This window comes from Anas platyrhynchos, chromosome 5 (genome assembly GCF_047663525.1).
Source record: "Anas platyrhynchos isolate ZD024472 breed Pekin duck chromosome 5, IASCAAS_PekinDuck_T2T, whole genome shotgun sequence".
Taxonomy (NCBI): domain Eukaryota; kingdom Metazoa; phylum Chordata; class Aves; order Anseriformes; family Anatidae; genus Anas; species Anas platyrhynchos.
This window is the reverse complement of record NC_092591.1, coordinates 46,145,431-46,172,245: the sequence shown is the minus strand read 5'-3', so window position 1 is coordinate 46,172,245 and position 26,815 is coordinate 46,145,431. Positions and strand designations below refer to the sequence as shown.

The 26,815-nt window shown below is 43.7% G+C and overlaps 1 protein-coding gene across 2 annotated transcripts; it reads right to left on the bottom strand.

Annotated features, from left to right (window-relative positions):
- Positions 1 to 286: 286 nt before the first annotated feature.
- PHRF1 (PHD and ring finger domains 1) lies at positions 287 to 26,815 on the bottom strand. 2 transcript variants are annotated; one of them, XM_027458126.3, is made up of 18 exons: positions 26,670 to 26,815; positions 23,489 to 23,603; positions 23,057 to 23,176; positions 21,397 to 21,614; positions 20,407 to 20,490; positions 19,295 to 19,416; positions 16,412 to 16,509; positions 15,706 to 15,878; positions 13,362 to 13,491; positions 12,846 to 12,985; positions 11,843 to 12,030; positions 10,824 to 10,943; positions 8,920 to 9,074; positions 5,685 to 8,483; positions 4,922 to 4,998; positions 4,090 to 4,350; positions 2,940 to 3,068; positions 287 to 1,250 (listed from the first exon to the last, which is right to left on the bottom strand). In XM_027458126.3, the coding sequence occupies exons 2-18, from the start codon at positions 23,577 to 23,579 to the stop codon at positions 1,116 to 1,118; spliced, it is 5,040 nt and encodes a 1,679-aa protein (XP_027313927.3). In that variant the 5' UTR covers positions 23,580 to 23,603; positions 26,670 to 26,815; the 3' UTR covers positions 287 to 1,115. The 2 variants fall into 2 exon arrangements, with proteins under 2 accessions (XP_027313927.3, XP_038035076.2); XM_038179148.2 differs by having other exon boundaries at positions 12,858 to 12,985.

The window sequence follows — 26,815 nt, the reverse complement described above, 5'->3', positions numbered from 1 at the left end:
AAGTTGCTGTATTTCAGACGATCATTTAAAACAGTAGTTGCTCTACAGTATGTGTGAACAAGGAGTGCTTTTCAAGTGCTTTTAAAGCAACACAGAGCCATTACACATGCAAGATGTCCTTGCTTCTTGAAAAGGAAAGCAGCCCCCCTCCTTCATAGGAGGAACACTTACTTATCCAAATCCAGTCCTCTCCTAGAAACCCAGTATTCCTTTGTGTACACATTTATACAGAATGGTCACGGAAAGGGGCAGCTGAAAGGCAAACAAACGACACCTGCTATAGGACTAAAACCGTTCAAAATAACTTTATAAATTCTGTCACATTTCTGCTTTGTACATCAGTTCAACCTTGTCCCTCAAGCTTGTTACTGAAAATTCACTATGTTTGCTTTTTGTTTCATTTTTCCTGAAAGGCAGACACAAAACCAGCCATCAGTGCATTATTTACAGAAGTGCAACATAATCTCCCACCCCCAAAATTAAACTTTTCACTAACAGGATATTTCCAACAGGATGTAAATAAACACCACGGGTTGAGCAGTGTTTCTGAAGTCAATTTATAAAGGTTAGCTCATTTCTGCAATCCCCAAATGACAGAGCGAGTAAAGCTTCGCTCCTCATCGAGCAGGCTAAAAATACCACATTTCAAGTATTAAATTAGAAGTTTCTAAAGACAATCCATATTTTGATAAATAAACACAAGGGAAACAGTATATAGCTCTCAATATACTGTATACGAAAAGTGGTGTCCAGTTTCAAACTTTTAGCAAGACAGGTGCACGGGCCAAAAATGTGATCAAAATAACCCTGAAAATGGTAGCAATCCGGGAGTCCCAAACATCAATCTCTTCTGTGTTTCCCCTGGAATTACTCTGCTGGTCTGAGGCATTTGATTGTTATTGAGTTCTACATCTGTAGGTAATCAGAAAAAAAACAACAAACCCAAGCTCATTCCCATATGGAAACAATTCAAAAGTAGGTTCAGCAGATAAATCCTATCTTGCTTCTCTGCATTTTACTTTTGATGAGATGTTACTGCAGATCTGTTATTTCTTCTGGAATAATGTTCTCAGTTCATAGAGTTCAATTCAAGTCATTCTGGCTGCAGCTTACTCTCAGTTTTCCACTTCACGTGCATCTTCACCATCAGACTTCTTATGTTTCCTCATATGTTTGTATTTTTCCACATACGCCTTCACCAGATTAGCTACCTTCATAGGGTTGATCTCTCCACTTTTGCTGTGGCAGATCTGCAAGAGATTAGAAAAGGCATTCAGTCGCTTAACGGTATCACAGCAGCTCAGGCAGACAAGCAGTGACCAAGAAACCCTGAACTTCCCAGGAGAACTGATTCCTTCATAGGCTCCTAGACTCTCAGACCAGGACGCAAAGTGAAAGACTCAACAAGAATAAGAGTGTTTTCAGCCAACGCTGGGGTAGGTCTAACCCTCTATGGTTATTTGTAAAACCTACGATGCATCTTGGACTAAATGCACATGGGCAAGTCATATCAAACCCTTCCTCGCTGCGATAACTGCATCTGTGTTCTGTCCTAGAGAGTTCAGCCTCTGTTGCATTGCAATAATGAAGCTTTCAGCTCTAATATATCCAAGCGTCAGAGCAACCTGGCATGACGGCTTACACATCTCTGCGGAAATCATTAGCACATCACTACCCCCACCCCACCCAAACTGTATTAAAGAACACCACAGAAGTTACGCTTGATCGAAGACTAATTAAGAAGTCTCTCCAAGAAAACAGATACCCTATAATCCTAGCTGGCCTTCTTCTGCACGTGTAATATTTAGCCTCAAGAGCTGGACACTGTTGTACTCCCATCCCTCTACCATTGCTCAGGATGAACAGTGCTCACTGGTAATATTTTCCTTCACGCATTCCAGAAGCGGCCCGAGCACTTCCCTACTGAGCACTAACTGAATGCATCTCTGAAAGGAGAATCATTCATTTTTATCATGGGCTTTTCTGTGGTTTCTAATTAACATACCAAACTGCACTGCAATTGTCCAGCAAATCCTATATAATACATGGTAAATTAATGTTTATTTCCCATTTTTCTGACGGTTTTGAGGAAGTGATGTTCAAATTGAAAGAATTTGGCACTTTTGAAGGCCCATTCTGAGATACGTAGTGTCTGCTCACTTTCTCCCAAAGTACTAAGAACTTAATCACAGGGACTTCACAGTTCACAGGGACTTCAGCTGTAACTGGTTTTGCTCAGGTCTTCTACAAACTGGATTTTCTTTTCACGTTGGTCATGCAGAAGATGTGAAATTGCAGACATTATCTCAGGAATTGTTGTTTACGATGGAATTTCCTAGTGATAGCAGGAAGGCAGAGCAGGGAGAAAAATAACAGTTCTCCAGGGTATCATTTACCTGCCTCAATCGCAAGAGCATTAATTGCTTTCACAAGACAACATGCATTTGTCTGCTGATAAGGTATTTTTTTCCAGCCACAATCTAGTCAGCACTAAGATTTGAGACAAAAGTCAGCGTCAGCCAAATTGCAAAGCCCTCTTCTAAAGTTCAGGGACATCACAGGTGTCCAAGGAATTAATACACAAAATATTTTCTAACTTTCGGAGAAGCAGCTTGACGATTCAGGCTGAAGTTCTTAATGAAAGGGAATTAAGAACTCCCACACAAGGCGTGTGCCATATAACACCTGAGATCAGGCAGCTTAAGCTTCAATGTTCCATATCACTGAAAACATATTATAAAAGGGTCAGCCTTGACAGCTCTCAATGACTCTGCTCAATCCTGCTTGGAGCAACTTCACAAGACTGTCGAGTCCAGGTCAGAGTCCAAAAATCTGCTATTTCAGTAACACCATGTAATTACTGAAGCTTGCAAGTGCAATCCAAAGTACTGCCACTATTTAATTACCTGCACGGCTCCTCCCCTTCACAGTCACCTTACCTTTTGCACAGCTTTTCGAAGAATGTTCTTATATTCCTCCTTCGTAATCTCCCTCTTCTGGTAAAAAGGTTTAATGGCAAGTTTCACTTCTTCCACAGCTCTTTCCTGCATGTGAAGCTTCTTCATGTACTGCACAGCAAAGAGAAGTTCATTACCTTGTTTTAGCCTGGGAATACTTTCAGAACCTATTCTTCTTAGAAGTGCTCAGACAATGAAAATACCCATTTCACCTTTCAACAAACCAAGAGCTAGCCTCAAAGCAATCTCCTTTACCGTACCTTGCAGTCTTGAAACAAAACACGCTTCATGCAGTGAGAAAACCTTGTTTTGTGAAACATTCTGTCTTAGAGAACACGTTTTAAAAAAGCAAACATGACACCTTAATTTTCATCTCCTCCTCCCATTCCAACAGCTCTGGAGTAAACATCCATCAATCAAAGAGGCTGTCAGAATCTAAAAGCAGCAGGTCAGAGGCATAAATACAAAGCTTCGCATAGCTCTAAAGGTACTCTGACATAAGAGCATACTCTATCAAGACAAATTCACAGAAACTGCTGCTGAAATGGAGGTTCAGTTGAAAACATCTTCCTACCAATTTTTTTTTTTTTTTTTAACTTTATGATAGAAAATAGAATAACTGGCTAAATGACAGTTCTTCTGTTAATGTGCACTGTGCGTTTACAGCAGATGGTCTGTACAGCAGACCCAAAACTCAGCAGCAAGGGACTAGCACTGTTAGATCTCTAATGTTTTTTTCAGTGCTGATTAACAGCAGGATGCAGTCCTACCTCTCCATAGGACTGTCATGAGAATTGATGCTCATTTCAAAACTGAACAAGAGAGGAGAGCACCAGGTGTTTGGAGTTTGGACATTCTGGCTTTCTGAAAGCAGCTTTCAAACATTCACACAAGAAAGTTTCACAACTGTAAGGGTAAATTAGCTGCTTTCACCCCTCTCAGAGAGGGTACAGAGAAAGTTATAAAACCTAGGTTTTAAAAGTCATAAAAAAAACCTTTAAAATTCCAAACAAGCAGCTTATTAACATATTATTTTTAATTTCTAAAGAACAGGTAATGCCTTAACTAACAGGACTGTGGCCTGCATGTGCAATTCCAGTTACGCATTTGCTACTTGAGAGCATTTACTCACTTCCTCATTCTTCGTTTTATCCACTGGAGGTTTCGGTACTTTGATCTTTTCTTCTGCATTTCCAACAGAAGCAGCTTGAATTCCTGGCTCAGAGGCAGTAGCCAAGCTGCCCGGCTCTGGAGTCAGGCTCTGCCCCGCCACGCAGCCAAGCGCTGGCAGGCTGCCCTGCATGATGAACTGAACCGTGGGCTGGCTGACGGGCGCGTAGGGTGGGAGGCTCGAGGGCAGAGGTGGCGTCAAAGGTAGATTTTGACAGAACACCTATGAAACAGAGACCGTTATGTAAATGCCTGTCCTCGGAAGAGAGCATCAGATTGGTATTTTCAGAGCAATTTTTATCCACTGAAACAGGCAAGTCATTAGTAGTGTGAATCAGGGAGGCTGCAGTCCACCTCTCAGCTAGGTTGGCACACACCTGTGCCACCAGTCCATTTTATTTTATTTTATATTTTTTACAGCCTGATTGCAATTAGCAAGATGCTCAAAGCTTCTGGAGCAACATGGTTGTTCATCAGGGAAGTGCTGAAAATGGAAGCTGCACACGTGGTGCAGAATGAAAGGGAGATGTGCTTCTTCAGCTGTAAGAATCACTCGAAAGATTAAATGATTGGAGGATTGCTGAGGCGTATGGGCTTTATGAAATGCACTAGACGCAGAGGAAGGCGAGCTCTGCCATGAGGGAAGGGTGTCGTACAACAAGGGCACAGATGAGGTGGGATGCCTTCCATGACACTGGGCTGTCAGAATAGGAACCAACCTGAGAGGAATCTAGGTCAGGAAACATAGGCTCGGGAATCATATAATTGGTTGGAGGAGGCTCATTTAACTGCACCTGATTTAATGTTTGGTTCAAGTCCTCTGCCTTCCAGGCCCCTTCTTTTGCTCGCTGAAGTTTGTAAAACGGCATCCCTAGGTTCCCCAAGAGAAGAAAAAAAAAAAAAAAAGAACAAAATAAACCTTGTGGGTCAAAGATTCGAAGCAGTTATACATAAAAAACCAACAGTGAAGATGGTTCTAACAACAAGGCTGGCTATTAAAGGACTTAGTTTAGTAATCATCAACATTTTAAAGCTGATAAGAGAGGGCTTATCATCCACTTGTGCAATTGTTTTTAGTGGGTTGCTGTGAGAGGAACTGAGAAGCACACAACTGTCAATACCCACAGCACAGGGCACCAAAGTCGAGCTGTTTCGAGCAGCTTTTGCTTAGCAGAGCTCACAGGAGCAAGCTGTAGAGATCTGCAGCACTGCTCAGTTTTGAATAATCTTAACTTCTGAAGGATAAATCATTCTAGTTAAACGCAGAAAGCATGGAACGCAGGCTGCCAGTTCAGAGATCAGGTTGCAGTATGTGCTTCACAGCCAAACAAGTTGCCACTGGCTAGCCGAGCTGCTGAAGTGACAGCAACAATTCATTAACGTGATTTGCCTCGTGTTTTTGGCAGGTACAAAACGCAGGCTTTCAGGACTGGGAACCACAGCATCACCCCAGCTCAGATGACAGAGCTACTACACTTACAGCTTAAGCCGGGCACCTAAGCCCTAAGCCTTATGCAGCCTGCTCCAACTGCTGCTTGTTTTCCCCAAGAGACTTACGTGGAGCTTTTCCAGCAGACAACGCACCGCTCTCTTCCTCTTGAAGATTCCAGGTCACTCTTTTCACTGGTGCTTTAGATTTCAACGCGGGACCCTGAGGTACCACCTCCAGTTCAGGTTTAGTGAAATCACTGGTTTTCTCCGTTGACACAAGGCACTCATCTTTAACCTCTCTCACACAATCTGTTATTTTGCTTTTGGATGAGCTTTGAATTGGCTCAGCCTCAGGCTGAACTTGCACGATAACCTCTTTCTTTGGAGGTGGCTCCATCAGAGGCGGACACAGCGCAGTATTTTCTATTTTAACTGTAATCTCCAGGTTCGTATTGCTACAGCTACCAAGCAATGCTGGATCACTGCTAGTCATTAATTCAGTTTCAGCCAAAGAATCCATGCTGCCAATTGGAACACAGCTGTTTGTGATCTCTGGCACACGGAATGCAGCTTCACTTGCCACTTCCTCACAAATAGGCTCTACCTTTATAGTTTCTTGGGCCTCCCTCTGTTGCACGGAGGTCTCAGCCTGTACTTCCTCAACTTTGACGTTGGGTTGGATGGTTATGGAAAACTGCTCCAGTACTAGCTCTTCCTTTGGCTCCTGTTTGAAGGAATGGGATTGCTCTGGACAGCTGGGTACATCTTCAGCTGGAGGCTTTTGATCTTTTTCCGGCTGGGGAGGAAGCGAGGTCTCTTTTGACCTGTGTTTCCTTTCTTTGGAACGTGATCTCGATCGTGGCCTTTTTTCTTTTGATTTGCTGCTTTTGTGCTCCCGAGATCGAGATGCAGACCGAGACCGAGACCTCCACTTTCTCCTCTCTCGAGACCTGGATCTTGATCTCTTTCTCTCCCTGGACCTCACGCTACTATCTTTTTCATACCTCTCATAGCTCTTGTCTCTCCTGTGTTTCCGCCTCTTAGTCCTTTCAGTGCTATTTGAGCGGGAACGATCCCTCCGTCTAGATCTTGACCGAGACCGCCTTTTCTTCTTCCTGTTTTCATAAAACTCAGAAGTACTTCCAGGACTACCTGAACGTGACCTCGATTTCCTTCTCTCCCTAGACCAAGAAGATTTTGCCTTTTTATCCTTAGTTTTATCCTTCATTTTCTTTTTTTTGGATCGCTCGTGACTGCTGGAACGGTCAGTAGAAGACCTCTTGTTCTTGGGTTTCGAGGTGTGTGTTTTGCTGTGCTCCTCTCCACCTGACCAAGACGTAGATCTGGAACTTCGGTCCCTCGAGCGTGCTCTGTCCCTAGACCCTGATCGGGATCTCTTATGGTCTTTGACAACTGCCTTTTTCCTCTTCACCTTCTTCCTGCTCCGGGAGCTGGAGTTTGAACAGGATCTGGAACGTGATCGTTTCTCTGGTTGTTCCGTCTTTTGGCCTTTTTGCTGCCCATCATTCTTTGAGGGACTTTCTGGTTCTGGTTCTAGTTTCACACTAATACTAGGTCTGATTAATTCTTCAGCATTAAAGAACACATTTGGGCCCTCTCTACCTTCTTCCTTTAAAGGCTCTGCATTAGAGATTTGCTTAACAACAGATGAAGTGCAAGGACCGCTTAGAAAGTCTTCCTCATCCATATTGTCTCGTTCCTCCGTATCAGAGATCTGTTCTACAATCCTGCTTTCTGCTGGCACGTCTTCATGAGACTCCGTGTTACTAGAGGGTACATCAGATTCAGCCCCAGACCCAAATATATTTTCTACTGTGTAAGGAGTGAAACGACGAACAGTTTGAAATGTTTGAACTTTTGGATTTTCGATGGAAATAGTCCTGGTAATATTAGTTAGTGGGATCCCTGAGCCGAGCCTTTCAGGACTACTGCTTGCTGAACTCGAGTCTGACCCTGTTGGCTCAAAGGGATCGTATATTTCACTTTTGACTTGCTTCTTCTTGACTGAGAAAAGAGGTGAAGGAGTCTCTTTCTGTTGCACTTTGTCATCCACAGGGCGAAAGGTGTTACAAAACCCTGGGTTAGGCAGTCTGCTGGAAGTCCCTACATTTCCAGGAATATTAATTTTAAAACTCTCAAAAGAGCTCGGGCCTTTGCTCCTCGAAGTGCCCAGAAGTGACGAACTGCTATACACACCTGCATTGGTAGAAAAAGATGCCCCGCTCGTACGCGTTTGCTGCTGAGATTCCTTGGCATTTGACTTCTGACTTTCCACCCTGCTGCCCTTTCCCGGCTGATTAGCGCTCTCTTTGCCAGTCAGCTGCGTTATGCAGGAGCTGGGGATGTCGCAGCTTTGGCTTCCTGTGGGTTCTGGCTCCACCTGCTTGCTGCTGGTTTCCTTTTTAATCTTTGGTATCCTGGGAAGCTCAAAGATGTCAACTCTCTTGAGAGGTGGTTTTAATGGTTGCCTCACAGTTACAGTCTTAGAACCAGAATTCAAGTTACAGCTCGGGGGCTTTGAAGATGAATTAGTGGGGGCAAAGTTTTTAGAGTTCCCATTAAATCTGGGCATTTCATCTGACTTGGAGCCGTGACCACTCAGGCTAGCTATACTGTGAGTCTGAACAGACCTGGGTGTCATTGAAAATTCCGATTTTACAGTTGCCTTTTCTGACGTGGTCTGTGCAGGGTTTGCTGCGGGCTCAACCCTGCTCAGGGAGGGTGAAGGTGATGAAAACAAACTTGATGAGGTGGGTCTAGTGCGAGTATTCAGCCCCAAGGAAGCTGAAGGTCCAGCAATGGAGCTGCTTGCCATGGTCCCTGAGTGCACTGTACTCAGCTGGGGTTTACGTCCCAAATCATCATCCGGTCTCGAGTCTTTTGCTGATTTTCTGTGAAGTGGAGCTACAGCACACAAGCAAACAATTAAGCTTTTCAAGGCGTATTTATCATTTTCCCTCACAACATGAAAAGAAGTACAGAGATAATTATTTTAATTATTTTAAGTTCCATTTTGGTTTGTAGACATACCACACAGTAATAAGGCAGTCCAACAGTTCTTTCGATCAGACACACAAGGGTTACTGTCAGACAATGGCACCTTTGAGGTAAATGCCAATATTTAAGAAATGAATAATTCTGTTCTGTGGGTCTCACTAGATTTGTGAGTATTATCCTGTAGCCGCCAACTGATAAAAATGACTTTAACATAGGATGTTATCAGTTATATACTACTATATAGTATACGGGTTATATATTATGGAGCATGCACTTTTGACATAGGACCAGGGCAGGCATGGATAAAACAGGCTAATTACAACAGCAAGTGCCAAACCCTTACCTGCCTTCTTTGCTGTCAGAGAACCATCTCTGTTGATGACCACGTCAGAACTACTCATCATGAGGATGCTCTGTCCAGACAGGATACTTCCCAATAGATCAGGCACGGGGGCAGCTTCTGCTTCGTGATCAGGACTCAAGGCAGGTACACTGCTTCTGCATGTTTCAGAGGGGTTACATTTCCTTTACTCTTACAGCACTTGTTCTACACACACACATTACATTAAAAAGAAACCAAAACCAACAGTATAAACAGAGGTCAGCCAGGAAAGTTCACTGATAGTTTTGGCTTCACTAGAATAATTCTGCTCCCATCTCTCTCTGACACAGAAGTTGAAGTATTTACTTATCTGTAAAAGTGTTTACAGATCGGTATGATTATGTGCTTCCTGAGACCTTTAGTAAGCAAATGCTTTTTATCTTATTTAAGAATGACGCTCAACGTTGTCACGTATCAGGGCAGCGCATTGTTCAGTGCTACGCAGATACTTCCATCCCAGCTGTCTCTTCTCCCCACCAAAACAGGATCACAACTCTGTTAGACCTACGCTACTATCTAAAAAGAAACCAAACACTGACGCACCTCATAGAAGTGTTTAGCATCAGCTGCTGGAATGCACATCAGTGCCTACCAGTAGGGTAGGTACACTGAAAAATAACAGCAGTGTTCCTACACGTGGGATAACAAACACTCCCCTTTATGCATTACACAATCTTAAGAAAATAGTTCTAACTGCAGCTTCTCTGGGCTTAAAGCATGGTTTTACTGGATTCATGTTTTATGAACCATTCTGGGGGGATTAAAAAGGTTTGAGTGCTTTTGGTGGTTTGTTTTTCTTTGCTTGTGTGTTTAGTGGAGTTCTGGGTTTTATGTTTGTCTTTAAAAAAAAAAAAAAGAGGTGTTGAAATGGAACGAATAGACTTGGCTTTTTCAGGGAGCTAGACTTCATTTCTGTACAACAAAGCAAGGTTTCCAAACAATACACACCAAAAATTTGCAGCATACAACAGAAAGAGAATATGGGAGGGCTAAAAGCATTGGCCACCTAAGCCGGACGAGGAAACTCACTGTGGTTCAGGCAAATCAAACCCTTAGAAAAGCTGAATTTCAGCTGAACACGTTACTTGAGCTACTTTAGAGGACATGGAAAGCCTCCTGGAAGGCTTCCTTCAGGATGGAGATAACATTTCCATGGTAACTTGGGATATTTCTGTACCTTTCCTATCTGAATCCCAGGAAACAAACCTTTGCTTTAAGTCAGATGCATTAGAAGACAGCCACGTAAATCTCTTACGCCTTTCATCAGGTTAAGATGAGCTCTCTGCATTTCTCCTAGCCTTCAGCTCCCTCAGCCTTGCAGTCTTCCATGACTTGGTTGGTACCTGCTCCAGACATTTTCCTCATCCCTGTTCTTCTCACCATGCCCCTCTCTCTGTGCCCTACCTCTCTGCACTGCATCCTGTGCCCTAGTCCTGAAACCCCACTGGGGCTGGTAGTGGGGGGCGCACACGCATGTGCGTGCATGCAAGTACACACAAATCACCTGTCAGACAGCAAAGCAGAGCAATTGTTCAATTATAGATTCAAACAAACAGTTTCTTCCAATTCTGAGCTCCAACAGACGACAGAGGAGTAAAGTGATGTGGCCACACCCCTTGTTCCCTCCTTTGGATATGCACCTAGCTTCCCCTGCCTCCCCAGATATGGGAGCAGGACATTTTGATTGTTTTTTAGAGTTAATGAGACTAAGAATTGTTTAGCAACCCCATTAGTATATTTGAAATCCCAACTTGAAAGACTTACAAAATACATCTGGTAAGAAAAAAGTTAAATAAGAACGATCACCTGTCCTTAGAGTCATTATACAATTTTAAAAATAAAAACAGCACTTGATGGATTTTTACCTGGGAAGTCCTACAGAAACAGGTCTAGCTACAGGACGGTGAGACCTCAGAGCTGACTGGGAGAGAACTCTCCTTTTGGCACTCACTGGTGAATCTGGATTTGCTGGAACTTCTTCGTTGCTGTGGATAAAACACACACACACCCTGAAATTATTGTCAAATGCATGAAGCAGATAATATGATTAGAAGATGTACTGTTAGAGAGCATGATACTTAAAAAAAAAGATTTGTGCCATATATTTATTTTCTCTTGATTAATAAGCAGAATTGTGTAACAGCAGTTACTGCATACTGTTACACAGTAGAATTCTACATTTAAATCTCATGAGATTTTTTTAAATATTAAATGGGTAGTTTCCTTCTAAGAGACTATCAAAAAAGGTCTGCTCAGTAGAAAATTAAATTTCACCAGCAATAACTTCAGATACCTCCCTCACCACATTTCAGAGCTTAGGAGTGATACAAACTATGGCATAGGGAGATTCCTCCTGAATTTAAAGCACCTGGAGAAGGGGAGATTTGGAAAGGAGAAACATAAAAAATTCCACAGGTCCACCTAATTCTACATGAAGTCACCATTTATCATATAACATAAATGATAGCTACCTTTACTTAAAGTAAACAATTATTGGGATCTGACTCCTTCATTCTCTAGCCTTTAAATAGCCTCATAGATCTTATTAAAGATTTTCATGCGGCTTATTTCAGCAAACCCCTTTAAAAGCAGCTGATTCTTTAAGAGCTCAGCAACTCAGCCAAGGAGGGAAGAAAGAACAAGTACATCATTACATTATTGTGAGCTGTGTAGCCCAAGTCATTTTCAGGTGCGAGATTTACACTTTTTGCAGAAAGTCACAAGCTCCTTTCCAAAGTATAACCCAGTTCTTGAACTTCTCCTGTATCCTAACATCCCAAGTTTCAAATACTCATGAAGATAGGAATACATCCATGCACAAGTGCAAACAACCCAACACCAGTGAAATTAACTTTGGATTGTGGTCATGGACCTGGGATCTTACCTCTCATAAGGATCCAACTCGTATGGATCTCCAAACACGGACAGAGAAGCTGCACCAATGTCTGCCCTCATCAGACCAAGTGAGGGCTCTGTTGGTTTGTATATGGAAGGAATCGAGGCCCCACGCACAGGTTTACTAAGACCGAGAGTTCGTGCAATACGGGAGCGAGTAGTAACCTCATTTTTTACCTGCACAGATACAGAGATGGGTTACTTGTATGCTAGAGGCAGGTACAAAGTCTTCACTTAGCAAGTGCAGTGATCAGGTTACTACTGTCAGCAGCAGAAGCAGTACGCATTTATTTTCTGTTTGCTTTAAAGCATTTATAGAACATACCACAGCCTGTATGCCACTCCATACAGAGACTGCATAGAGTAACTTAAATGATCAGACAAGGGAAATTTCTACAAATCTGTAAGGCAGTCACTCCAAATTGTCACTTCCTTATTAAAGGCTGGGAGGTCAGCTGTCTGTAGAACATAACCTCTAGCTAAGGTGGCTGAGGACAGAAGTCAAGCTGGTACAGAGTATTCAGTATAGTTCATCCGAGAACACTACCCACAACTGAAAGGGATTTTGTGAGCCCTTACATGTACTTAACGTGGTTTGCAACAACACAGATGCAAATTACCACAGTCCGTTAAAAGAAGTGGGTGGTGACAATTTCAGCTGAGCTTACACCAGTACTGAGTAAACACAAGAGCTTAATGGTAAGAGCATAACACAAAGCCTGCAGGACGCGCTTTAGTGTGATCCCTGCAGCACAGGTAATGGGATTTGTAAGCAAATCCAGCAAGCCTGCTTGGAATTTGCAATTCATTTCTAGGTACATACACTTTTCTGCAGTACACTGGGCATAACATCCTGTACATACTTCCACCAGAAGAAAAAACCTGCCTGCTATCATTACAAAACAGTATTTTTCTACTGAATACCACGATATAATCATCTGATAGATAAAATAGCAGAAAACTGGCAGATTCTGATACTGGCAGAGACTCACATGCGATCTTACTCTTATCTTTTTCCCTCTTCTCTTCTTCATTAAACGCTTGCGTCTCTTCAGCTGCGTCCCTGACGTCTTCTTCCCAACAGAAGATTTTGTCTGAGCTCTTTTTTTGCCTGCTACCTTCTTCCTCCTACCTGATGGGACACAAGACAACCAAGTACCTGGCTAAATGCTGGTGCTGTGTTGTACCCTGCACTCCCCCTTCCATACCCCCATGGCACACAAAGCAGCTGAAAGTGACCTACCGTGTGCTGCAGCAGTATAAAACAGTGCAGCAGAAGAGAGTGAAGACATTAGGATTTATTTAAAAGTAATCTTTACAATGAAAAGATATCTTGGGGAGGGAATTACACAGACCTATGCGTGTACATATGCACTGGGCATACTTCTGTAGCTGCACAGGTGCAGCAGCACACAGCTGCTCTAAAGTATTTTGTATGATTCAGGCTTATTTTCCCAAAGCTTTTATTCTTGCAGGTGGGAGCCACAGAAGGCTTCTGATGCCCTTACCTGTTTTTCTCTTCTGTCTAGCAGGAGCCCGCGGTGTAAGAGGACGCTGGTAAATGGCTGTGTTCAGGCCCGCTACAACTGCCTCAATTGTTTCATCCAGAAGAGAGGACATGAGGTACCTCGGCACATGCTGGGGGGGGGATTAGAAGTTAGATGATAAAGGTATCTGAAGATCAGCAGCAAGTTCGGTATAAAAGCATTTGAAGAGAAAGTGAATTGACATTCAGGAGAGAAACACTGATGGCAGCCCAAGCTGCCAGTAAAGCAGTTATGGCACTGTTCTCACCTATTGGTTGTTGGATTAAGGAGAACCTGGCCTTGCCCTTCAGGCTCCCTCACCATCACAAGCCATGGGTAGCTTAATGCCAACTTTGTTAACAGAGTACTCCCACTCAGCAGAACTTCCACAAGCCCACCGAACTGACCTCTGGCCCATCACACAAAGCATGATGAGCATGAAGACCATGAAGACCAAAAAGCCAATGTAGTACAGCTACCCCACCAAGATTCACCTTCCTCTTCCTCTCTACACAAAAGGGTCGACCCCATTTCAAATATGTTTAACATATTTGAATTAAGTGTATGGATTCTGAGGCACTGGTTCCTTCCTTTGGTTGGAAAGAGGTGACAAGCAGGTTTCTCTCAAAAGCTGTGTTAAGCATGTCATATCCATGCCAACCATATTCCTAGAACGTCTCTAACCCCCTCCCTCCTTCCTTCTAGCAGCGCTGCAGTGGCAGGACAGACATGACAAAAACCTAAGGCACCAATTTCAGCCTGTATTAACAGCTATAATAAAGACCATTTGGGTTTTGCTAAAAATTTCTCTCCTCCAATTATAATGACTTTGATGACAGATTCAACATGTATACTCCAGAGAGCTAATTAACAGTCCGTTGTTCTTCAACCAGTAGGAAAGTAAGATGACAAGAAAGCTTACACATTTTCTTGCCCAGATTTTGGCATTTGTTTTGCTTCCCTCAAGCCAGTCTTCAGGAAAGTTATTTTTCTGCCTGAACTTACAGAATATAGAAGTGTTGCTCACAAATTTGAGGCACTTCACAACCTTAAGTACATTTTCTTTTTCTCTCTCACCTGACCATTACAACTGGATTATACAGGAAACCTTTAGCCACCAGACCTCTCACCACTAACTCTGTCTTTTGCCCATCTGTACTTCACACTCTAACGAGAGCCTCTGCACCTAACACAGCCTGAAATCCACAGCCAACTGACTGACTTGAAGAAACATTTAGTTTTATCCACTCTTTTCTCTCTTTTTTTTTTTTTTTAATATATTTTCTTATCCTTGGAAAAAAAGGCAATACAGTCAAAACCAAAAGAGCATGTTATTGTCAGATGATAGAAAGCTTACGTAGAACTATGGAGCAATTCAAGTTGGACAGAACCAAGGGGTTCCCTAAGGAGGTCTAACCCTTCTGTTCATGGCTGGGACAACACTGAATTCAAACGAGGTTGCTCAGGGCTTTCTCCATCTCGGGGCACTAATGAAAAAACAATTAACATATCACTAGTCCCACAGAGGTTATTTACAGGCTCTAAGTCACAATATGTTCCTGTGCAAATTAAGGCTTCTTATATTTACGGAAGCGAAGGGCTAAAGCCAGAGGGGAAGACAGGCAGGAGATCCCCAGTTTGAAAGTGCTCACTTTGCAGCACAGTAATTGTTACCTAAAGGATCCCAATTATTTCAGACAGCATCACTTCACCCGTCTCTATTTGTTCAGTAAGCAGGTCCATGAGTAAAGGATTTCAAGTACCTCAGGGATTTTGCATAGATTCTGGGGAATCTATTAATGAGGTTGAATTCACACCACCACATCAGCAAGGACACTAGGATTTGGGTTTGCACTGCTTAATAGGAGGCTAACTGTTAAAAAAATAAAACTTAATATTTTTTTCCCTCCGGTTTGGCTGAAGGTGGCCAACAGATCCAACTGCTACTGGGAAGGGGGTAGGAGGACAAACAAGCAAATCCACAAAGCTCAAATAAACAGGCACACTAAAACATAGGAACAGTGCACAAATTATGAACTAACACCTGCTGGGAACAAGAATATAATTTTGTTCATGGCTGAAGTAATAAAAATGCAGATAAAGAGAAGAAGCTACTACAGATTTAAAAATAAAGACAATCTTGCTTGCATGCTGCAAAGCCACTTGTGTTACGTCTCAATTAATAAAAAACAAGAACTCCACAGCTACTGACCGTTTTGCTATGGGTGGTCAGCACTCAGACAGATGAGCTACGCCAGGGTTGAGATGCATTTCAGCTCTTCCACAAGGTTCTTCCAGAAGCTCGTTAGCAAATAATTCTACATACCTGAATTTGTTGCGCAGTTGTTATCCGGTTTCTGTTCACTGTTGCCCGAACTCGCTCACTCTGCCGAGTCCTGGCTATAGCTCGGGTTCGGACGTGAGGACGTAGCCTGCTAGTGGTAGGAATAACGTCAGCCACGAGGGCAGCAACCTCTTCTTCACTCACGTGATCTGTATCTTGAAAGAAAAGATGTCCAGGTCACTTCTCTCTCTACAGGTGAAAGCATTCGAGAATCTGGGACAAGAACAATCTGCATTCCCCTTCTTAAGTCAAATGGCCTCCAAACATGGACCTCATCCTCTCAAAAAGAAATGAATACAGACACCACCAATACTACTGCAGACTGTGACACAGAAACAAGGTTTTCTAGGTAAAACAGAACACTACCACCTTGGCAATCATCTGAGATCAGGGTGCTAATAAATTCTTTGCAGTGTAATTTAACACAATTGCACTAAGGTCCTGGACTAGCTTCAGAAAAATTGAAGAATGCTTATAAGAAGAAACTCCATAGATTTTTTTATTAAAATCTGGATTGGCAGTTACAAAAACCCCATACCAGTCAACAGGTTCAAGAGAAGAATGCCCAACAATTATTCTAAAGCAGATCAGAGCAAGGGTTAGACATGTTTTCAAAACAAGACATGCTTCACAGCATTTAAGTCAGGAGAAACTTGTTTACTCTTATTGCACACCACCAAACCCTCACCTGCAGCAGCACTGATACCCATGGGAGCACAGGCAGGACAGAACCATTCATCTACAGGGACTTCACTCAGAGGTGGGTTAAGGCATTCCATATGATACCTTGAGAAAGAAAAAGAAACAAAACAAAAATCAAACAAAGTGCTCCTTATCAAGGGAAAAGAGCACTTTATGTCTAACTACAGAAAAGATAAGACCATAACCCCAAGTGCAGATGCATTTCCATAAGCCTGAAACTACAGTCTGTGTATCTTCTTCTACCATTCTTCAGAGAAATGATGCTACCTGATAGTTGTGTAACGGTCTTTGATTCTAGTATGTATTTTTAAATCATTTTAGGCCCAAATAACTCCCTGAAAAGTGCCTGGTTTAACCCTCATGGTGGGGTACGTGCTTACCATTTGAACTCAACAAGTGTTCAAACACAACAAGTGGCCAGAGCCAAGACTAGTGGTGGCAAAAAGAACAGAAAGGAGCTGGTGAAGCACTGACATGACAGACAATCTGGAAACAACATCAATTTCCTGAGAACCAACGTGGCATCACCGTAACCGAGAGTTATGCACATTTTACTTTGCATGACTGGGCACCGGTCAGCTGCAATGCCTTATGTTAAATAAACGCATTTCATCCCTCCCCCACAGCTCTTGATTAAGAAAACAACTAGTGATGAGGATTTCTGCACAAGAGGATGAACTAGGTTGCAGAGCATTGTGCAGCTGGCTGCCTTCATACACCTGCTTGCTGCCTGGAGAACACCACCCTTCAGCATTTTGAAGTGTTTTCTAGCCAAAGAGAAGCTATCCTGGAAAACCTTTTAATATTACCCAACTTTGGCTCCATAATTCACTCTATTCCACTTTCAGCCATTAAATTAACACACACACAAAGGAACACATTAGTAGCCCAGAATTTCTAAAGCAACTCCTCTTCAAGTTACACTGCTAAAAAGAATTCAGACTTCCCAATAAATGAGATGCTTCCCATCAAAACAGAGTGTGTAGAACAAGTTCCCCAGTCGAGCAACAGTAGGATGCACACAAAAAAAAAAAAACTGCAGAGAGAATACAACTGCTCATTCACCTCCCACCTACTGCTCCAATTTCAGATTTTGTCTTTCAAATCTGTTCCATGAAGTTGCGATTAACTCAATTTGTGACTAGATTGCAAAACCTGCTATTATGTTTATGCTAAAATGTATTAATTATAAACACAAAATGGAATATCATGTCCTTATTGCAGGGAAGAGCACATCTGAGCAGATGAGATTTTACACTCTCAGAAACACAAGAAGAGGAAGTTGAAAAATTATGTTTGCAAAAAATCGCTATGTTAGAGTAGCAAAGTATTTTCCTTATCTGGGAAAGGAGAGCTCTTTCTCCAATTGCCAGCTACCAGGTATGAGATAATTTCCCTAAAGTGGTATTCTGACAAGTAACATTGTTCAGGCTGAAGTCATAACAAAAGTCCTTATAGCAAGAGCTTTGTTAAACACATTTTATATTATCCCTGGGCTTTCTGAAGTAGCATTTGAAAACCCTGGACACTGGAAAACCTATTGCAACAGCTATTTAAGAGCTCCCCGGATATTGAAAGAACCCAATCACACACAAAAACATCATAACAAAACTCAGTGCCAGACCTTATGTAAAGGTAAGGTGGTATTTGCTTTGCAAGCAACTCAGAGGTAAATTGATTTTATTCACACTCATTCTCTCAGTCTCATTTACATGTACTCATGTGCCCACCCACTCACAAGCACAAACACTGTGCACCCAAGCACTCTGGCCAGGATTATACCTGTGCAAAACAGCGGGAAAAAGACATCAGCAGTCAAGTTCTCTACACTTCTCTTGGACTCTTTGTGACTGCCAGTGGTGAACTGGTTTCAGACTTCTTTTCTGGGCCATTAGGGAATCTTCTGCCTTACTATTCTGTCTCCGTCCTCACAAATCATAAGAAAAATGACATCTATGGAATTCAGGAATTTTGGCCACAAAGCTAGCCCTGTTTTTCATTTTGATACCCATCTTCAAGTCAATTCTTTAAAATGACAGAAAAATCAGGACTTTATAGTGTTTCTGAAGCCAGTGCTATCTTCCATATTTATGGAAAGACAGGATGACTCCTTTGGCTATAAGCCTGATGGAAAAATAACTGATGAAGTTTTCAATGCAGTGTCAGGTCAGAGAGAACGTGAAGGAATAAAAACAGGGTTTGAAGCAAGCCATACCACATTTTCCTAGGAATAATCTCAGCCAAATTCCCCCCCCCCCAAGTATTTTAAACTGCACTTGTTGCTCAGCGTATTGATGACATGCTTAACAATATTTAGTGTTCCCGATTGCATCTTCTGTTTAGAAGGTGAATCAATGCACATGGAGGTTACAGAACACAAATACAAAACTAAACCTACCAGTTACCTTGTAAGCTTGATAAAAGCCACCTTTAAGAGATTATTCTACCAATTCGTTCAAAGAAGCATCTCATTTTGTTCAATAGGGGACTTCTGCCATCAAACTGACAATGCTGCAAGACTGATTCAAACAGTAGAACAAGTTGAAACTCTAGCAGGAGACTATAGGCCCAAAGTCACATATCAGTTCCTTGGTGCCTCTACTGAGCAGTTGAAAAATTATTTTATTTTTCCAGGAGGAAGAAAAAAAGATGTCAGGTAAACACAGCAGTAAGCAAGAATAAAATAATCATCTAATAGATGTGGCTATACAGAAAATACCTCAACATTTCATGGAACTGTAAATCTCAAGCTCTCGCACGCAACATTAAAGCCCAGTCAACTGGGACAAGTCATGCACCTTTTCAGGGAGGCATAAAGAATGCAAGTGTCAATCACACAGGTGCTGTACTCCCTTCACATCTTTCTTACCCTGCATCACAGCCATCGCACAGCAGCAGGCGATCCTCACGGTCACTTCTGCCACACACCTCGCAGAAGGTTGGATCATCCTCTCCATCGTTACCCTGAGTTTGTGTGTTCTCAACAGGAATCTGGATAAAAGAGGGATTCACGTTGTATGCAGAACGTGCCACTTCTAAAATCCATTGTCACATGAGCAGTAACAGCAGCAAAACCTAAACATGAGTGAACCGAGTGGCCACCACAAATCTGATCCTTCATTTGAGTTCATTCAACACATCTCAGACGTGATCAAATACTTTAAGCCAAGCTCAACAGATCTCATGTCTATTGTCAGATGCTGACAACCACAGAGAACTCTTTTAAGAAGCAGTGGAACAAAAAGTTTCTGAATAAGATCAAAAGTAGTCAAACAAATAAAAAAATCCCAAAACAAAACCTAAGAGAGCAAGCTTATCTTCTCCCCCCTAAATTATAATTTATTTAAGTCTCAGTAATCATACCTCTGCTAAAATGTAAGCAATAATAAACCTTCAGTTTATGAAAACATAATGAACTCAGATGCCCTCCGAAACACGGTACGTTTCAGATACTGATTTAACAAGGACAGCGACAACTTCAATATTGTTTTGTGAGAGACCATCACCACACTCAACCTCTGCCTTTACGAGCTCAACTGCAGCCTCCTCTTCCTCCCTCTCCCCTTACAAACCCAGCTGCTACACAACAGAGCTGGTAGCAAGACATAAGGAACAGGTCAGGTACGTTTAACCCACATTGTTCCTGTTGGTATTGTACAGTACTTGCACAACACTGGGCACTTTCCCCTCGGGAACTGGCTTATCAGTGCAGAACAGCTTAGAGGCAAACTATACAAAAACACAGTTGTAAAATCCTTTTTGCCTTCTGAGCCAGCACCACACTTCAATCCACACACTCTGATGAAGGAAATGTGGTTAAAGATGAGGAAAATTTATAACAGTGCCTTAAAAGGCAACCTCAGATCAGGAAAGAAATAATTCACGTGGCTACCAACTATCAGACACATGTGCTAAAAAAGTAAGCCTTTGAATAGCTTTTTTGTGGCCATTTGGGTTTTGTACTACAGTAGTAAAGCTTACCTTTTTTAAGATTTTACCACCAAAATGCGCCCGAATGCTAATGTACTTAAAGAGGATTCGATCCACTGGGCAGGAGTTTGCATTCTAGAAGGAAACAAAATATTTTTCCCATACAATTAACACACACACCTCGATTCCATTCCTAAAAGGCGAAATTTAAATTATTCATGTGATCAGCATTAACGTAGTAAGCATTTTTAAAAGCTACTGGTATTGACATTTTAAGCAGTTAAATCTGACATCTGTCAAACAACCTTTTGCACCAGAGAAGACACTTTTTTTAGAAAAACATTTATTATATCACTGAAGTCATTTAATTATTATTCAATTGCTAAAGGAATATCAAAGTTCTTCCAAACATGGCCTTAAAATACTGCTCATGTTGGAGGAAATTTTCTTTCTTTGGGTAAAATGAGCAACTCAAAATTACCTGCAAATCCATCCAGTAACTCTGATTTTAATTGCCACAGGGACTGTGTAATTCTCACCCCGGACTATGATTACAGAACTAGGCAGTTAGGTGGCAGCAACTTTGACTGAAAAATACTGAATTCAGAGCAAACTGCTGATTTAGTAATCTTCTGTGTCTTTCCTGGGTTTAAATGTTCGCTGTTGCAACAGACCCTGATCCTGCTGTCACAGCACAGAAGTTAGAGAGATAAATATATGTCTACACGCACACACACACAGAAAACCAATACTGTTGGTGTCTTGACTTGAAAACAAGATTCTTAGATGCCTAGAAATGCACTCGCTCACAGTATCACAGCTTTCAGAGAACAGAACACATCAGAACGGGTACAAGAAACAGATCCACACTTCTCAAACATGAATCCTGGCATATAAAGCAGTCACCTAAGCCTGTGTAGAAAAGCTCAAGGAAGCAAATATAAATATTACAGGGATCTGTTCTCATGAAAGAAGAACAGTGTGATCAGAGAGAGCAAAACACATCAGAATGCTGCAGGAAATCAAGTCCCAGCAGCTCACCTTTGACCACTCCACAATGCAGTCCAAGCAGAAGTAATGGGAGCAGTTCTCAGGAGTCCCAACGGCCTGATCTCTGAACGTGTTGAGGCAAATGGGGCAGTTTTCGCCATCCTCATCAGAGGAAACATTTGCTACGTTTAGGTGTGGCTCTAATTTCAGAGCATCAGTCATTCCCCCCCCAGCTTCTTCCTCCTCCTCTTCATCGTCATCTTCGCAATCTTAAAAAGTGAGAAAAGAAAAAAGAATGACATGCTGCAGGGCTTCAGCAAGGGGAGCAAGCACAGGGGGATTTGTAAGGGATGTTAGCTTGTGGAGAATTCTGTGTAAGCTTACTTTACAGGGCTGCAAGGACAAAACATGACCTCCTCAGTCTGAGGTAACAGTTTTTGCTGGTTTTTACTCTTCCCCTCCCCCCCCTCAAGTCCCCTCACTAAAAAGCAATGGATTACCCTGGCTAAATAAAGAAATAAATAAAAGCCCAATAACATAACTAGTCTTGCAAGAGATTAAAAGGACAGACAGCAGAAAAACAACAGGTTACTACAATGCCAAGATATGTCAGTATACCGCTGAACATGGAGCTTAAAAATAAGATTATCAGGTATCCAACTTTTCTTCTGTTTATTAGACACTCCAGAAAACAAGGCACAGCAACACACTTGCCCCCAGACGAACAAGCTAAGGAGTTCACAGGTAAATCACAGTTTTGAGGGGATTTGGGTGCCTGGCTGGAGACTGCTCAGAAAAGCTTGATTTTGAGTAAAATTCATTTTTAACTCTCATCACGGGTTACTGAGAGGTGTTTTCATTTTTAGTCCAAAATACAGATATGTCTTAGTGTTAAGACTGTGAAGTTGTCAATTTCAAGAAGCAATGAGAAGTTACGTAGAAGCATTCCCACTTGAAAAATAAAGGACCAAGAAAACAGGGCCTGTGCGTTTTCTGTTGATTTTTCCTGGCAGGACATAGGATTGATCATTCTAAAAGATGGATTAATTAAGCTTTTTGACACCTTGCATCAGCTTTTTAGAACTAGTCTGTGTTCAAATCAGTCTAACTGGTGCTTGGAAAACTGTGCTCTTCCTTTCCTTCCTAGCAAGCACCAAAATGTGACAAAAAACTTTGTTTATCCATTTGAGCGATTCAGTTTCAGAAGCGTATGCATTTACAGACTACGTTTGTAGTACAATTAATAAATTCAGTATCATCCCCACTCCTTTTTCCAAAGAGAAATTCCTTGCCTTCTTCCCTCCTCCCAAGCCTTAAAAGCAAACTTAATCTCTTTCCAGAACTCCCCATCACTACGTTCATTTTCAAGCAAACTGCCACAAACACACCTTTTGTAAGTGAAAAAATTTTTCATTGCTGTAATTCCAACTTTTTTTTCTACTCATGCTGGAGCTCTACCACTGTCAGTCACTCCTGATGCCTGTAACTACACTGTTTTTGGTAGTGGATAGTCCTCAAACATACAAATGCTATAAACAGTTAGAAACTGGGGAATGTTCATGTTTATTACTGTAGGTTCTGGGCACCACTCTACAGAGCAGCATGGATTTACTTTTCATGGTTACTTTCTGGAAGGAAAATTTTCATCTTGCTCCTCCTTCAATTGTTAAAAAAAAAAAATATATCAGTTGTGCACATTAACAGCCCTTACCTTCTAATTCTTCATCTTCACTTTCTTCTTTGTCCTCCTCACCTCCCTCTTCCTCAGAGTCATCTTCCTCCTCACTCCCGGTGTCATCTTCTGACTCGCAGCTGTTCCCACCGTTGCTTTCTAAAGAAGAAAAAAGAAGAGGGGGATATGAAACACAAGTACAGCACCAGAATTTCTGCTCAGGATGTTATATAGGAAGCGAAACCCCAAATTTCCTCATGAGCTTCTCAGAAGCGTCAAAGCCAGCAGCTCGGAGCAACTCAGAAGAAGCACGCCAGCAGTTTGAGATGCAGTGCTTAGAAATAAAACATTTTTCAGACAAAGAGAAAGATGGTCACAATACAGCTTCACTTCTTTTGGAAGGTTTAAAAAAAAGAATCTGTTCTCAGACCTCCAACTGGAAAGGTGGAGGCACCGAGAGCCCGCAGTTACCTGTTTCACTGAGGAGTGCCAGACTCTGCCTTTTGCCCTTGCCCAGCGCGGCGTTCTTGTTTATCAGCTCATCCTGGCTGTCATCATCCATGGCAGGACATTGGGAATCCGCTCCCTGCAAGAAGGCAGACAGCGGTGAGGCAACACAGCACCTAAGCAATCGCAGAGGGTATTGCTACCGCACAAGTGCTGAGTGACACTTGGTTCTTTTTATTTTTCTTCTGGTTCGATCTACAACAATGGAGGTCTGGCTTTGTGCTGCTGGAAAGCAGCTCTTACAGGAGGAGAAAGAAAACCCATTTAGTTTTCCCAGTTTCTCCTGAAACCATCTTCTTGTGCAACTCATTGCAGGGGAAAAAAATTCAGCTTATTCTTGGATGACCAAAAAAAGCACAGCCAGACCTCCCCACTAAAGGCAGGAGAAGAAAACCTGCCAACACCAAAACCATCCTGCATACTAGCTGTAAGGAGCAGCATCGAAAGGGGCCAGAGGTCAGCCTGCCCTTTGGATGAGGGCTGACGGGATGAAAAGTAGAGGTTTCAAATCAAGACACTTCATCCTGCTCAATTCCAACGAAACGAGAACAAAGAGGATGCGTTTTAGGTCTTTTTCTACAAAGGCCTTTTCACAGCTCCATCGTGAAATAGGAGAGCCTCAGAGCACACAACCGCAGCAAAGAGGCCACTTCATTGGGCGCATATTAATGCAATCAAATTAATTGCAGTGCATTAGCAGACTGGCAATAAAACTGGCAGATACCGAGATGGCTCCTGATCCAAATCCATACCGACGACCAAACCACAGCTTTCAGCACGCGGTGCTACAAAGCGTCAGGGAAGGAGGATCGCTGCTCCATAAACAAGCCGTGGCTGAACACAGTTAAGTGACACTCACAAAGCTTGCTGTCATAACTCAGCAAGGAGGAGAAATTGGATTCTTCTGCAAACGTGGCAAAGAAGTTTCGGGTGCTCTTCTCCCCCTCTCCCTGCTCTGCATTATGCAGCTTACATATTAAAGTCATTTTTGGAACAAAACATTATGTTTTATTCAAGCTCTCGAAGCACATCCTCACTCGTTCACTCCCTTTTTTGAGCCACGTAGCACAGCTCTGCACTTAAGAGCCCTAAAAATGCAGCCTTTGCTAAGGCGGGCTGAGTTGTAAATGCAGCCTTTGCTGCTCAGGAAAAAAGGCTAAAGAGATCAAGCTCCAGGACGAGCGGGTTCCTGGTCAGGATTTCTCCTAACTTTGGTGAGAATCTTGCCTAAGCAGAGGATTAAACTAGCTGAATTCGTGGCTGTTCACAGGAGCGCGGAAAAATGGTTTTCGTTGGCTGAAAACACGCAGACTCATCAAAAGGCAGGCGCTGCAACGTACCCAAACCAAACTGGGAAGAACCACTGGTTTCCACCAGGAACGCGCCAGTTCCAGCACTGCGCACGGATGAATTATTCAGAGAGAAGCCGCTTACATAAGAACCTCCCAAATGGGAGCTCACGAAGCTGGAGCTGGGGAGCAGCACAATTTCACGAGGGGTGACTTGTGTTTGTCCCAAACCTCCTCATCTGGCAGGAGGTGGGAACGCCTCTGTGACCCCACCACTACATCCAAGCAGCCACGGATCTCCCCAGCCCCCGAGGAGCTGGCAAAACCCAATGGGGTTTGCCTGAAGGTCTGGGCAGTAAAAAACAGAAATCTGATTTGTGGAGAGTTTGAAACAGGTAAGGAGGAGCCAGGCAAAGGTGAAGGTAAAGATCTCACCGTGTGAACAAACTTCTCAAATCTGAGCTGCTCTCAAGGAGAAGGGAAGCGAGGCGGGCTGTGCTCTCCATACGATGGCTCGTCCTCCTGTTCCTTGAGGACAACAAGCAGCACTTCCCAGTTTTTCTTCTCAGGGGAGACGTGTCAGCATTTATGGCACACGTCAGGGCTGCCCAACCCGTACAAAAGCACAGCTGTCACCCCGTTCCCTACCCTCCCTCCACCCCGCCAGGAGCTGGGAGCAGCAGATAGCAAACAGAACGATTCTTCCTGAAAAGAAAGTTGCTGGAGAAGGAGGTTGTGCTCATCCCCTTGAGGCCACCCTCAGCTGCACACCTCCAACACAGGGCCAGGATGTGTTGGAGCACCACCCTATTTCCAAGGCAATGCAAGCACTTCCCTTGAGCTGCGTTAGCAATTTGTTTGAACGCTTCCTCTAGAAGAGGGGGTTGTCAGAGAAGCACCCCGGCTTTCTAAAACCCCGCGGACTGCCACAAATGGGGATTCTGACCGGCTGGGAGCACGCTGCAGCCAGGAGGGAAGGGCTAGATTAGAGGCAGGAGATCTGCTGGGCAAGGCGTTTGTTTTAACCTGCGGGAGGGGCACTGGGGACGGGGCCCAGGCAGAGAAGGAGCCAGCTGGGTCTCCTCACTGAATGCTGATCTAATTTCAGGGGTAATTATTGCACAGCCTTGTTCCGGAGAGCACTTGTAACTACACCGAAGGCTACTAAATATTCCAGCATGCACTCGCACTGCCATAGCTGCTTTGTTATTATCATCACTCCCCCTCCCCAGTGCACCCTTTTCTGTCTCAAACTGGCAGATGCCACACACCTGGAATCGAAGCCAAACACTCACAAACTCACCTGCTACATTAAAACAAAAAAAAAAGAGTTGTGAAGGATGTTTTTATACACGGGGTGCGTGGTGCACCTGGCACCTGCCAGCACCCTCCGAACAGGGACGTTAAGAGGGACTGTGCAGGCACCTCAACGAGCACCCTATAGCCCGGTGCCAGCCTAACGCGCCCAGGCAGCTTTACCAAAATCCCTCCGGGCCTGAATCTCGCTCAGCCTTTCCCCCGTGTGCGTTACAGAAGCGTTTAACTCCCAAAGCCCGGTACCGAAACGCTGCGGGGGCTTCCACCGCTCGGAGCCCTGAGGAACCGACCTGAAAACCGACCGCGCTCACCCCCCCACCCCCACCCCCACCCCTATCCCCGCCCCTGCCCCTGCCCCTGCCCCCAGGGCCCGGCCCCAGACCCCCCCCAGGCCTCAGCAGCGGGGCCGGGCCCCGGGGCCCCGCTGACAGCGCCCGGGGCCCCCCCGAGGCCCCGGTAACAGCGCCCGGAGCCCCCGGAGCAGGCCCCGGAGCTCCCCTAGGAGGCCGCGGCCCCCCCCCCGGAGCCCCCCCACTCACGCAGGAGGAGGCCCCGGGCCCGGGCCCTGCCGCCGCCGCCGCCGTTCCGGGAGGCACGGCCGGAAACGCTCCCGGAGCTCTTCCGGGTCGCGGCCCCGCCGCTGGGCCGGGGAGGGGGGAACGGCGGCGGGAGCGAACCACCGCGG